The 14,830-nt window shown below is 44.6% G+C and overlaps 1 protein-coding gene across 1 annotated transcript in view; it reads right to left on the bottom strand.

The window, feature by feature from the left end:
• LOC104687932 (LIM domain containing preferred translocation partner in lipoma) overlaps nt 1–14,830 on the bottom strand; it is a 334,159-nt gene that overhangs the window by 164,314 nt on the left and 155,015 nt on the right. Inside the window, 1 exon segment of the mRNA XM_039556675.1 lies at nt 1,879–2,001. Within this exon segment, the coding sequence (XP_039412609.1) occupies nt 1,879–2,001 (123 nt within the window).

Here is a 14,830-nt window from a genome sequence, read left to right as displayed (position 1 = left end):
CCCACCAGCTCACACACAGTGTGTTGTGCACCTGGGAGCCTTACCATCCAGGTGCTCCTAGGTGCAGGGGCAAGTTTGCAGAGCCCCCACCTGAGTTGTGGCATTAAGCTATGGGAACGAGCATGTGTATGAATGGGAATGAGCACGTCATCTTGGAGGGTGATGAATTTCAGAGGTCAGATCAAGTCCTAGACTTGGGCTTTGACTTCAAATACTCAAGAAACCTGAAGAAGTTTGCATTTGAATGCTGTGATTTTTAATTTTTTCTTTTAATGGTAAAGGCGCAAAACAAAAGTGAAAAAACAACCTATTCACAGAACCCCAGATCTCAAAGGAAGAAATATCAGGAAACAGTCAGCAACACTGTCAGCAAACTGCAGATGCTCTATGAAGTGGGTACATAAGTTAGATGTCCCTAATAAAGATGTTGGAGCTGACTGTGGGCGTTGCTGAGGAAAATGGGGAGCACCAATCTCTTTTGCCCAACTTTTGCAGCATTTTGACTCTATAAGCATTCCCCAGTAACACTGTGCACTGGTGTGTTTGGCCCATGCAAACAAACTGAACACGGGTTATTCACCACAGTGCCTGAGCAGAACTCGTCTCATTTATTGCAACAACAAAAAACCCACTGGGAAAAGGGCTGAATTGTATTTGGTTTACATTGTTGCACTTTTTGACTGACTCACCCCAACTAGTGCCTTTTTCAAGGACAAGTCTGTAAGTTTATGCAATAACTGTGCACATGCTACTAAAATGAAAGATGAGTTTATAGGGAGGTCCCTGCAGAAAGGACGGAAAATCAGAGCCTCTGTGTTCAGGGGGACACTTTCAGAAGAGCACAAATCTGATTTCATTCTGCTTTTACTCCATTTGCAGACTTGAACAAGAGCAAATCTAAACAGACTCCGGTCACTACTTTGGTTCTGCTCCAAAAATATCACTTCTCAGTTACTTAAAAGAAATATAGCAATGAAAACAACCAAAAAAGACACAAACCAAAGAGAAGGCTTGTATGGATAGTGGGTGTGTACCTATTGCTCACTTATCCCTTTGATACTTTTGACTTTCGGGGCTTTACTAAGAGAAATACAGCACACATATAGCTGCATACATCCTACAGACCCACACACATGTAAGAAATGAGACCAGTCATGAGACTAGGAAGGAAAGACAAGGCACAAACATATCTATATCTAGGATGATTTTATGAGATCTCAAGAACTGCCCTTTATAAAGTGCCACCGGGGTGTCACCACTTCCTCTGATAAAATAGATGACATCTCACCAGAACTTAAATAGCTCCACTCAAGCACTACCTAGATGAGTGACAAAAATTAGCCAAGTCCCTGTCACCCCTGCAGTCCTTGTCTAGACACAGCAGAGAAGTGTGAATTCCAGTCTGCCTTGCTGGGCTACAGCCACCCTGACAGCTGAGCTCCAATCCAAGCCACTTCGTGAGATGCGGATATCTGGATCCTTCTGGCAGCACGACAGACAAAAGTTAACAGAACAGAAAACCAGCAAGAAAATAAAAGCACAAAAGTGCTTGTGAAGTGAGCAAGTTTTAATTCACAAGTCATTGTTGGTTGAAAGTTGAGGCGAATGAAATGCCATTTTTTGAGAGTATTTTTCTAACAATCTCCATGGCAATCTGACAATCGGGATCAGAGGCCCTTTGCTCAGAGATGCAGCAGCTTTTGAGCTGGTGCCCCCTCAGAGCAGCTGCACCCTTCTCCCCATTGACAGCCACATCTGGATGCTATCAGGAGGAACTGGCACGCCTGCTCACAACAAATACCAAGCACTTAGCAAATTGACTCCAGAAGTCGATGCTGGCCCCTTTCCCACTCTGTGTTTATGCAACGTGCCACTAACCTGTTGAGTCCGAGGTTTGTACGGAGAGCTGCTCTCTAGGTCGGCCAGGATGCTGGTCAGAGAGTCGATTTCGGCATCTAAACTGGACCGCCTCTCCTCAAGTGTCTTGCCACCAGGATTCACCTTAAAGAAGAAAGAGAAGTTCCAGTTATTCAAAGTACTTGGCCTGGCACATGGTTTCTTACTGTCCTCACGGAGCTGCACCCATGCCCAGCAATAACTCTCGGGTTGCAGGCGCAAACATGCTCAAATGCTATAGCTCCCTCCAGAACTGACAGCAAGCCTCCATCTCACAGGAATTCATGCTGCTTTGGGGCCTTTCTTCACTTATTTGTCACAAGGGTCCCATTGTGTTAAATTGACTTGGAGGACTAGCAATTCAGCAATCCACTTTGGAGGTGAAGAGTCACACCATCCCCACACCATAAGATGGAGAAGATGTGTTTTAGAAGGATACTTGTCTGGGAAAACAGAGCTGAGGACAGGCTTGGAGCACCTGGATCCTGATAGCATCTCTTCTGCCATGTCCTCATCCCAGGCAAAGCATGAACAGAACAGAGCTACAAGCCACAGCAGCCAGTGACTGGCCACGTGCACCTATTCTTATTTTAAATCAATTCTTGGTAGGTGTACCTGTCTGATTCAACACTTCTTCACAAATTCCATCAGAAAAATGAGCTCCTTCAAGGAGGAGTGAAAAAGTTCAATCCATTTCTAGCAGATTGAAGGTGAAGGGTGTGATTTGCAACAAGAAGTCACAAAATAACATAAGTAAGGTCCTTGTGGAAAGGCTTTTAAGCAGGAAAGCTCACGCCCAGAGAAAATGCCAACATGCGGCCAGAACCCTTTCTAATTCAACACATTTTGCTTTCTTTCTGTTTTCAAAACCGCCCAGTCCCATTTGTACCCAGGCTGGTAGGGACGCTCACTTGGAAGGGTAGGGATGATGAATTTTCACCTCCACATCACCCACCTCAAAAAGTAAAAACCAGAACTCAGCAGCACAGCAGAGCATGTGACCTCCAAGCCACTGTTCAAGGGCAGCACTGCAATCCCCGCTAGAATAAGCATTTTAAAAGAGGACTCATTCACATGCTTTGTTTTTGATAAATCAACCTAGTCCAAAACCTCTGGAAGGACCTCGGTGCTGTACAGCCCAACCCAACAGCAGGACCTCTCAACAGGGCACAGAGGAAGGTAAAGGCAGGAAGCATCTTCCTCCTCAACATTTTCAGTGCTTTGGGAATTAGGCAGCTCCACTAGGAGCAGGAAATTTAAGAAAACCAGCTGAGGATCTCTGCCATGTGCAAAGTAGGTACCAGGGGCAAGCCCCACTGAGCCAGCCCACCATCAGGGCATGCACAGAAACCAAAGTTCTTGAGTCAAGTGAAATATTACACTGAAAGTCTTTTCTAAACCTGAGTTATTTTTCTTCTGTTCTTCCATGTTTTACTTATCTGCAAATCCCCCGGACAAGAAAGGGTCTCTCCATATACAAGCAACCACAGAGCTCAATGCAGAAGAGTTCATTCAGAGCTTGATGAGGTCAATAATAAAAATACTAAAGAATTACCTAACAACTCACCTAATTTCAACTGCAAAGACTGTTCAGACCATACCAGCACCTTCCCACAGACAATCCAGCTCTGTTTGCCTTCACTCTCACCAAGTTACTTCAATTTTCCAAGCCAAAAATTTGCCATTTTCTTTGGCTCACTGGCTGTTGCAGATAGTTCTTATTTAAATTTCATTTTAGGAGCAGTCAATCATTACCTGTTTTAAAGAACTCCCCAGTCATCAATCTGACACATAAATGGCAAGTTGGTCAAAGAAAGACAGGCTATGCAAAGTAAGGCAGCCTCTGATCTGCCAAACTTATATGTGCTGAGGCATTCATTAGTTCCTAATGATTATTAAATCTTATTGGATTACAATAAATTTGGCTTGACTAACAAGAAAATGGAAGTTCCAGTGTGGTTTATGGAAGAACACACCATTTAAAAGGCTGAGAGTCAGGTTAGAAAATACTTACAAACTCAACTCTTGCCTATTTTTACTATAGAGCCAAAGTCTTTCCATCCAAACTATTGTTTTAAATATTTTTTACAGGAATTAGCCCAGACCATTACTCCTGGCTAACTGCAGGCACCTGGATTTTTAAATCTGCAGAAGTACAACTTCTTTTCCACTTCATGGCTCTTGTTCAGTTTTTCTCCATCTTCCAGTTGCTGGCCTGTAACTGCCACAGGCTTCTCAGACAGAAAATCTGTGACTGCTCCACTCCAGAGAATTGTGAAGTTAAACAGCCAAAAGTCAGCCTGGAAAGGAGAGGGGAGATGCAAAGGGCATCCAAGGCCCCAACATGTGAGGTGATAAATCAAGCCAATGGCAGATCCAGGAATAACACTGGAGTCCACACAGGACCTGCTTGGTACCCTGACCCTGGAGAGAAGGGATGGTGGTAGATGAGAAGATCAGCTAATTTCATTTCTGCTTCTTAGCATTTCTGGGCCATATTATTCCCAGGTTCTCACTCCCCAGAACAATTACGCAACAGCTGACTAGCAAATGCTGCAGAACAAGTTATAAGGTTGTAAAAGTTAAATGTCCTTAGGAAACCTAGAAAAACAAAATAAAATAGCGTAGAAGCATCTCTATTGATTCTGGACTCTGATTTATTTATTCAATTAAAACACAATCAGCATAGATTAAGAGCCCAACTCCACAAATGCAGGAGCATAATGCAGTGCAACAGTGCCAACGAATGACACTACCGATGTGCACCAGGGCCTACTGGGGCAGGAACAGACTTTAAAGACATTTTAGAAATGGTAATCCTCACACAGACAGGTTTCTGCTTGCTTTTTCTTCCCCATCCCCACAAATCTTGAATTTTCTCTCTCCCCACAGTGTTCCATATTCAACGGAAGGATTTGCTGCATGGGCAAACTGGAGCGCTTGCAACACCAGCTTTAGCAAGAGAGGGTTAAGTTATTCCTCTTCCCATGCACTTTGTCATGACGTTGCTATTAAAGTTTTATGATATTGTTCTGGAACAAAACCCAAGCTCAGGTCCCAAGGCACAACAGGTTCACACAGACGCGGCTCTGGTCTGAGGAGCCCAGGCTGGTTAAGCTCAGAGCCCCGCAGATACAAACACCGGAACCAGAGGGAACTGCTAATTCTATTTCTGTCTGGATTTATGGCATTGTTGCAGACATGTGCACCCCCTCTTCCAGCCAGCAGAATATGGAAAAATGGGTTTAAAAAGGAAAAGGATGCTATCTTTGGCTCAGCCAACGTGAGTTCGACAAAAAGCAAACGTAAGCCAACCCAGTCCAACAAATTACTCATGCCAGAGACTATCCACTCACGTGAACTTCTGCAACGCCTACACTCCTGTCCCCTGGCTCAGTCTCTGCTGTGAGTTAAAAGAGAGAAAAACAGCAGAGAGCTTCTTCACTGCTTGGCTTGTTTGTCTGCCCCTGAATTTCTGGTGTCTAGCTCAGAGCAACTCTGATGGTAATCCACTCCCAAGCCCCATTAACCCACTCTGCTCTGGCAGAAATTTGCTTTACTTTTGCTAATCCTACAAGCCAACAGCAGTCAGTGCCACAGGTCCCCCCGCACCACTCTAAGGAACATTCATTACAGAACATGCAGTGCAGAGGTCAACACAGGGTCTCAAATTTTGCCTCACTGTGCCAAAAGGGTGGTAAGACTATTCACCAAGTTAAAAGATGTGAAAAGCACAATGATTTCCCTAGATGTCACCTCTTCCTACAACCCTAGACCAACTTCTCTTATCATATTTTGCAGCTTTCAGCAGAGAAACAATAACGTCTCTCGTTTAACCAAGCCAGCTCCTTGCAGTGGGCTCAAAAAGAAGAATCTGGTTCCCAGATGTCCTCCCTAGCTCCTGCTCCAAATTCCTTTCCCTACCCAGGCCCAGCCATCTCTCTTTTATTCTGTTTTCCCCTCTCCATGCCCTGTTTGCTGCCCTGAAGGGCTGTAGCTCAGGCCAGGCATTAGCCCCTGGGATGAGAGATGCAATGTGGGCTGCCAGGTTGGCCTCTGAACCAAATCACAGATGCCAGGTGGTGCTGCTTTGTCAGGGAAACATGGAGGGTGGCTTTGCAGCAGTGACCTGCTGACATGTGCAGCAGGTTACAAGTAACTCCAGAGCCCCAGTGTATATTTTCTACCAACACAAGGCAATGGCCAAACCCCTGAATACTTTGGGAGCATCAGGACTTTGCTCAGTGCAGTGCCATTTTCCAGCATCAATATCCACCATCTCTCCATCCACCCCAAAAGTCTTGTCTAACAGAGGTTGAGCTCAGCACATGTGCATGTTTCCTGAGCGCTGTGGCCAGCTCATCCTCTGAACTGTGTCCCAGGAATGTGAGCTGTCGTTAGTGGGAAATGTAGTGCTGGTTTATCTGTGCAGACACATCCAAGACAGCAGAGCTGCAGCTAAACACACAACCTTCCTTGTAGCATCAGCTCGCTCCACACGCCATGCTATCACAGGTCACTGATAACCTCCTAACTCACAAGTGAAAGACTGCAGATGAACACCATGGATATTAGGAAAGGTCACAGCTAATGACTTAAAACAAAGCTGGGGGCCCACAGTGCCTCCTGCTCCTGTTACATTGGTTTAACTGGGAGCCTGAGGTGCTTGGGAGCTCTCTTTGAGCTGTAACACATCAACACCTCTTGCATTTTGCATTTACACATCCAAAAACAGGGAAAAGCAGGAAAGCCTTCTGGGGCAAAGGAAGGATTAAGGTAACAAGAGGAGAAAGTGGAATTTAGGCAAATCAGGAGTTGGGAGCAAGTAGACTGTACAAAAGGACTTCTGCCCTGACAGACCTTACTGTCTTTTCCTCCAGCAAAAGCCAGTGAGCCACAGATGCAGTGGTAGAGCTGATAAATTCAGTGCCCACTGGCTGCTTCCACCAGGCCGCACCCATGGCAGCCACCCAGCACGCTCTGCAGGCTGTCGTAATTCTGGGACAGGCACTGAGGTGGTGGAAAGAGCAAATAAAACAGGAGTGAGCCTCTCCTTAAGCTCCATGGCCTTGGGCACTGGGCTTAGACAGAGATGCATCCTTAGAAGGATGCGGCTCTTATTTCCTGTTTTAGCTGGGGACAGGTGAGGGACAGAAAAGTGTTTGATTTCAATGGTATCCACTGTACTTACAAGAAGAGACTGTGATAAATGCTAGCCAGGGAGAAGAAAGGAAGTGATTCAGTCTTGCTATACTTCAGGCCAGGGGTTGTGTTTAGTTTTTCCTTTTTTTTCCTTTCTTTGCACTTTCTCTAGCAATATCACTGCCAGAGGCAAGGTGCTTTTCAGACACACACCCCTGCTACCTCGTCTCTTATTCATTCTTCTTTCCAAGGTCACAAAAACCATCTAAAGCCCCAAAAGACATTGCAGTGGCAAAAAAGATGCATACTGGAGGTCATCTATCAGGAATATGAAGCACCCTTAAGATTGCTGTGTCTATTCTACCCTAAGCCTGCAGAAAAGTGTAAGCATTTTCTTTCAAATTCCCTAATGTAAATTTAAACAGTCCCAAGAGGCTGCCCCCCCACGCACACACATGGAGACAAGAGCTGACTACAGCACTCAGGGCAAGGGGGGTCTGCAATGCTTGATTGATGCCTAATCTCCATTCCAGGCACCAAGGAGGGCTGGAAAAGAAGTCGTACCCTTTAAAAACAGAAAGATTGAGTCTTTTGAAACAAATCTGAAATGATGGAAGATTTCAGCAGATGTGACCACAGTGATTTCACCAGATGTGATTGTATCAAGGATCTAATAGAAAAGAACTTCCCTGCTGTTCCATCAGGCTGAAGCCAGGCCTGAAATATCCTTTTTAGTCTTTTGATGACATCAAGGATAAAAGCCAAAGGGAAGCTAGGTTTTGATTTATTTTTTCCCCTTGCTCTTTCTTTTCTTTCAGGCACAGAATAGTTTTACCTGGTTTGTGTTGCTGCATATTAGCAGGACCAAAGGAAAACACTTCAAAAGTTTAAAGAGGGCTGTTCAAAGGCACCATTTGGTGTCTCTCAGACACAACTGTCATTTAACTGAGCAATGTTTCTTTAGCTCCAGCCACTTTTGAGGATTTCACTGTAAGGAAGCAGGCTGGGCCTACCTGGAAGAGGGCTTAAATGGGGTAGCAGTGATCATCTACTAAATGCCAGCCTATATGGCCCCCAAAAGGGCCAATAAATGTGCCAAACATCTTCCCTTGGCAAAGCTCATACCAGCAGCTGTGCCACAGCAAACTGCAGGAGGCACAGTGGGGTGAAAGGAGCTGCGCTCAGCCATACCTACAGTGATTATTCTGGGGTAGCCATGGTCCCACATTCAATTTTTCCACTCATGGAAAACACAAACAGCATTGGGCATCCAGATGGAACTCATTTCTGAAGCAACAAGGTGTGGTAAAGAACTGCAGGGGCTTTCAGCTGGGGCAAACAAACAAGCAGATGAAGGAAAGTTATTTGTTAAGCATTGCTAGGAGACACCTTGCAAAACCTTAACAACTGACTTAAAAACTCACTGTGGTGTAGGAAGCTTATGAAAAGGACAAATAATAGAAACATTTTAAAAAAGAAAAATACAGAGAAAGCAGATAAAGAAGAAAGCATGAAACTAGAAAGCACCAGTCTCAAAACAAAGAAAAGGGGGTAGGTGTTTTGTCACACAACACTCTGCTAAGCTGCAGAGCTACTTCTGCTGCAAGACACTGTGGTTGCTATGAGTTTACATGGATTTCAAAAGCAGCAGGAGAAACACATGGAAGAAAACTCCAAGATACGTAATAAAAAAAAAAATGTTCTGTGCATCCCTTTTACATTTTTCTCTGGTCACTAGTGATTGATTTGGCTCTAGAGACATTCATATGAAGTCTCCACTTGCCTTTTCTATCCACCTGCTGACACCTGCTAGGAGTCACCTCTGCTGGTGGGTACATTCCAGACTCTGTAGGTAAATATCTGACCACAGCCCTAGGTGCCAGGGTTTGGACCAACACCTGGAAGCCCATTTCTTCCTTTCTTTTAGCAGACACAACCGAAATCACAGCCAACTGCACTCAGCCTCCTGGGACGCACAGATGAAAGAAAACAAAGACTTTGCTGCAGTTATGAATCTGTATGATAATAAAGATTTATATTTCCCTAGAGATCAGTGTGACAGGCACTGCTCACATACAATACCCAGGAAACATCCTTATCCCAAGGAACTTACTGTCAATGGGATACCAGCTCTGGGAAGGGAATGCAGATAGAGGGGTGGGAGCGAGGTGCTGAAAATTGGAGATACAACCAAGCTTCTCCAGGTCACCAGATGAAGACACTAATCCACTGGGCCAAGTCAGCTCCTTAAAGGACATTTCATCCTCTGTAATTGCCAGCCAAGACCTGACAAAACATGCCAGAAGACAACAAACCCCTGTCCAAACCATCCAAGCTCCAGCTGCAATTTCGTTGCAGAATGGCCCCAATTTCACATGACCAGAAGGCTGGATTTGAGCCACTGCCGTGACGAGCAACTGGACTGAGGGCCAGTGGGGCCCATGGTCATCTTCATCACTGTTTTAATAAGCTGTTGTCCTCTGCTTATGCTGACCAGGGCCCCAATCCCAACACCAGCACCTTGGTGGGGGCAGGATGCCACCAGTGTGGATGAGCAGTAGAGTAATCCAGGACTACATTCCCTTCCAGCAGCTCCTGCCCCTAACACTGGAGGGAAGGTTTTGCCACAAACACCCATGGTTAGCCCAGAATTCTCAAGAGGATTTGGCCATGGTTATTAGATGAACAAGCAGAAATAAAAAAAGGATGGAAGTGCATCATAGAAGTCTAGCCAACAGGATCCATGGCCTGGGGCACGCTCTGCTGAAACCCTGGATCAAACAGCAGCAGTGGATAACTGGTTGATTTGATGGGACATGGACAACAGACCACGAGAAGATCTGCAACACTCCCTGTCCCTCTGCCACCTCTGAGGACAACAGAAGGCAATTATGGAACAGAAACAAAGAAGATACAGCAAATAGCACTCAGCAAGATCCTCCTTGCAGCCCAGGAGTGCGCTTCTAGGTGCCCTGAAACTGCCGATGCCAACACAGAGGTCCTGTGCTGTCAGGTCCCCTCAGCTCCATCTGCTCTGCCTCAGAATGGTGTTACCCAGCTCCCTGCTGCATCACAGGCTGACACCTCCACCTCAGGCATTTAAACCTGCACCCAGCTTTTGTGGGTTTCCCACTGCTGTGTTTTGCTCATGGAATGAGGTCCTGGAAATGTTGAGGTTGGCTAAATGGGGCTTTTAAAAGCGCAGTGCTTCTCTGAGCCTCTACACTGAAAACCAGCACAATGACAAATGCCTTTCTGTTGACCAGAGGATCTTCACATTGTGGGCCAGAGAGTACGTGGGGAAAGGCACCATGATCCTCAGCACATGAAAGCAACAGGATGGATTTGATAAGGAACAGTCAGGGGAGGAAGAGAGAGGAGTCGTCCCATGAGCCTACATCTGCCAGAGCAGCAGACCTGACAGTCCTGAGAGTTTACTTAACATGTCTGATCAAAAGCTTTGGGAGTCTTGTCTGTGCTAAGTGCTACCAGATGCAAAATCAGCAGCAAGATGAGAAGTGTATTAATAAACTAAGGAGGCACATAAAGTTATTTGAAAACTGAATGGGGAAGGTGGGGAGAGAAGGGGGAGAATAAAACCAGTTTATTTTTCCATTAAGGCAATTTAATATTCTCCGGGTGGAGTTACAATTACTCGTCCTTAGGAATTAAATTGAATTTGTGAAACATTCCTGTTCATCAGCAGAATACACAATAAGAACTGGGCTGTATAATTTTTTCTTTACACTTTGGTCAGGACAGCACTACTTGTCTGTCCACAGGGCAAGAACAGCTGGCCATGAAATATTTTTGACCCAGCACAACTTTCACTGACTTTAACTAACTTTATAGCAGCAGGGAATATATCCCTTTTCCTTTAATTAATGCAATTACATTAGGACTCGTTATTGACAATTATGGTGACTGTTAAAAGTTTCCCCTTTCTTTGCGCACGCCCAACTTAAAATCTGCTCCAATATCGTTACAAATTAGTGTTTAATTAGCCATCAAGCAGAGCTGATGTTCCCCACAGAGTATTGCTGCTTACAGAAAAACTGAGAAATAGGAGAACACAGCGGATATTTCATCATCTGCCTCCAAGGGGAACCATAACCAAAGAGCAGCCAATTACCCCAATACAGCAGCAAAGTTTAATCAATGTAGAAATCAAACAGCTCATTAAGTGTCCACTGCAATAATGGAAGACCTTCCCACTGACTCATATGACATGAATGTTACATTTTTAAAAGATGCAATGTGATGTCAAAGAGCAGAAACTCCCTTCATCTTCACATCTTGGCCAAGTGGCAATCTTCATCTTTCCTCTTCTGGCATAAGAAAAGAGGTAAGAGGTGGATGCCTCAGACAGCACGGGATGTGTCTGACAAGCCACGAATTACACACACCTGTGCACAAGGCAATCTGCCACACCCAGCCCCACGACACTGGATTTATATCCCAGAGGGGAAAACCACACCAAACACCATCTCCTGCCAGGCACAAGGGAAGCACAGAGCTGAAGGTGATTTTACTTCTTTCAACACTTGGGGTGAGTCTGGCACATATTGTGTCCAGTATGGGAGGCAGCAGTTTAGGAACTTGAGACGCCCCAAAAAAGCAGAAAACAGTTGAAAAGGAGACATGTAGAGAGCTCACTCTGTTTCACCTACAAAGGAGATTGAGTAGCTCAATAGCAATATCTAAAGAGCTTCACAAAATGAAAATGCTAGATACCACAAAACTGTCCAATCTAGCAAAACAGAAAAACACAGCAGTCAGGAAGCCAAAGGTAAGGAAATTCCATTTAAAAATACAGAGATTTATGTGGAATACCGCAGGCAATTGAATGTTAAAACAAACTTCCAAGATTTCTCCACCTCTTGATGTCTGTGGATCAAGGCTGGATGCCTTTGGTCTCCCTGGGTGACCAGGCAATGCTTTGTGATCCACAATAGGCAGAAGGGGACAGCTGACAACTTAATGGCTCTGCCTGGCCCTCACCTCGACAGAGGTGAGAAAGAAACAGCTCTGCCACTCCATAAAGATCTATTGACATCACTTTGTGTTTGCACCACTTTAACTGGAAATTAAATTTACATGAACAAACTCTATCCCACACAAGACTGCATATTGTGACAGTTAAATAAAAAGCTTTTTAAAAGGCACACGTCTCAGGCAATTTAAATCAAAAAAGATAGGTTTTGTTAAAGCTACCAATTTCAGAAAATTAAGGTTGACTAAAACTGTTTTTAAAAACTCCTTCTGGAATTTAATCACATATTGGAAACCCATATGCAGCTGTTTGTGTCACCTGCAAAAAGACTGTATAAAACATAAGCATATGCTTAATTTTACACGTGTGCTTAAGTTCTATCAACTTTAATGAAGTTTAAGCACACAGCCAAGCTTCTCTGAATTTGAGAAAGCATTCCTGAGCATGGGCTGTGAAGCTATTAGGAAATCACCAATGAGGAAAAAAAGTAAAATTAAAACTGGCTGGTCAATTTTCACAGCCTGAGTAAGCACTCGGTCCAGAAATTAAACATGTAACTTACTTCTGAGTTTGTTTGCTTGTTTTGCTGTAATAGGAAGGGGTGAGTGCCAGAATGTTTGCAAGGATTCCCAGTGAATCTGGCAAAATGTCAGCAAAATGGATGTATAAAACTACATGAAAGTCAATGGCTTGGGTTTAGCTTCTGAGGAAATTAATCATGTTAAAAATCTACTATATGTCTCAAAGCTGAGAACAAGAAAACCTGGACTCTGCCTCAGTCTATACATTTTTGGGGTGGTCAGTGGCTGCAGTTCATGGGGAAGGCAGGCCTCAGCTGGGCAAACCCCACAGCCTGATTCACTGAAGAAGGTTCTTGCCTTCAAGAAATTTGCAATCTCCTTTTCCAAACCATTAGGCCCACTTCTACATTTCCTTCAAGGCTGCCAGCTGTGTGTCTGGTATTGGATCTGGCTGGCTGACCATGGGGTTTTATTTCTTTTTTAACAACAACTGCCTTGTTTGGACACCCTACGTTCTACACCTCTCCTAAGTGGGAACCTCAGCTGAAGAAAAGGGACCCAAATCACACAGAAAGCTGAACAATGGATAATTTGTGCTGCCCTAAGATGGAATCCACAGTGTGCAGATCCCTCCTGGGCGAGCTCCAAAGTTTAATTTGATACTGTCCACATGCAGATAAATGAACGTAAAGTGCTGTCTTTCAATTAGAATCCATGCATCAGAAAAGGTGGTGCCCTCAGCACACATTAGACTTCAGGAAAACAGCTTTTAACTGTATCTCTGCTTGGGGCCAACACAGCCACAGAAACCAAACTTCTGCACTGAAAATGTGTTCCTTACCTAAGTGTCTTAAAGAGGCTCACCCGACCTCAGAACTGACCACTCACTGCTCCCTGAGGGCAGCCCTACCACCACCGTGGGACACCCGGGTATCTGCAGACCTGGGCAGTGGCATCCCTTAGGAACACACAGAGAGGAGGACTGCAGGGCTGAACTGGAGGAATTTGCAGAGCCAGAGACAGGGGGAGGAAGGGGAGAACAACTCAGGAACTGAAGAGGAAGGCCAGACCTTTAACGTGACAAGACATGAGACTGTTTCCATGGCAAAAGAGAGACGTGGGGATGAGGAGATGGAGAGGGAAGGAGTTGTACCTCAGGACTGTTGAATGAAAGGAGTTTGTAAAGCACCTTTGTCGCTTACTGGCTTCAGCAACACTTGAGAGTTGCTACAGCTTTTCCAAACATTTATATTTTACTTCTCACACCATTAAAACCAATATTAAAACCATCACATGATGTTTTCCAGGTGCTCTTCCTTACCTGTTGTGTGTTAAAGCTAATCAACATCCTGCATTTTAATCAGCAAACCAAACTGAAAAATACAATTGTGGAGAATGGTCCTTCAAAGATGGAGTTTTATGGTAGCAAACACTTAAAATCATGTCTGGAACAAATTCCTTCAGCTCTGGCTGCAACACTTCTCACTGGTATTTCTACCACCTTGCAGCTTGCTCAGCCACTGTGGCACACACTCCTCACAGAGGCAACATTTTCTAACAACAAAACCACCCTTCATGGCAGCTGAAGCTGTTTTTCACCAGCAATGGAAGCTGAAAAACAGAGACAGGAACCTGCATTTCAGCCACTTCCATTCTTGGAAATTAGATGCATTCACAACTTCTCCATATCCACATCTCATTGCTGCCAGATAAAATTTTCATCAAAATAGGATGAAGTTTGCCCTACTCTTTGAAAAACTCCAGGGCTCTAAGACTGAATTTAGGCCACAACTGGATTCTTCAATCAGAGCTCTATTTCCTTTCATCTTGTTTGGCCAAAGCTCTTTTCTACACTGCACAGCATCATAATACTTAAAGCACCAAACCCAAGGTGGGAATCTGACTCTGCTCTGTCACATTCCAGACTACCACCATGCCCAAGATGCATGGAAAGACTTTGACTTTCTAAACCACATCTTCCAATCCCAGCCAGCTTCACAGAAAAGGCACAATAATTTGTCTGCTGCAGTTTTTAGCATTCCTTCCTGTTACTGACAGTCTGTTTGTTTTATTCTTGCTGCTGCATTATAGCTCCCTAATGCAACACAGGCTACCCAGGACCTGAGACAAGAACAACCCATCTTGCAAGAGATTTTTCCTAGGACCTGCTAATCCAACAGCAGACTTGAATAGCACTCAGAAATGAGAAGAACAGAAACTTCTGCATTGGTCATGTTACTTCACTCTGTCCCATCATGCCGCTCATCTGCTTTGATAG

The sequence above is a fragment of the Corvus cornix genome, chromosome 9, assembly GCF_000738735.6.
Source record: "Corvus cornix cornix isolate S_Up_H32 chromosome 9, ASM73873v5, whole genome shotgun sequence".
Lineage (NCBI taxonomy): Eukaryota > Metazoa > Chordata > Aves > Passeriformes > Corvidae > Corvus > Corvus cornix.
The sequence above is the reverse complement of the archived record's forward strand: the minus strand, read 5'-3'. Positions and strand labels throughout refer to the sequence as shown.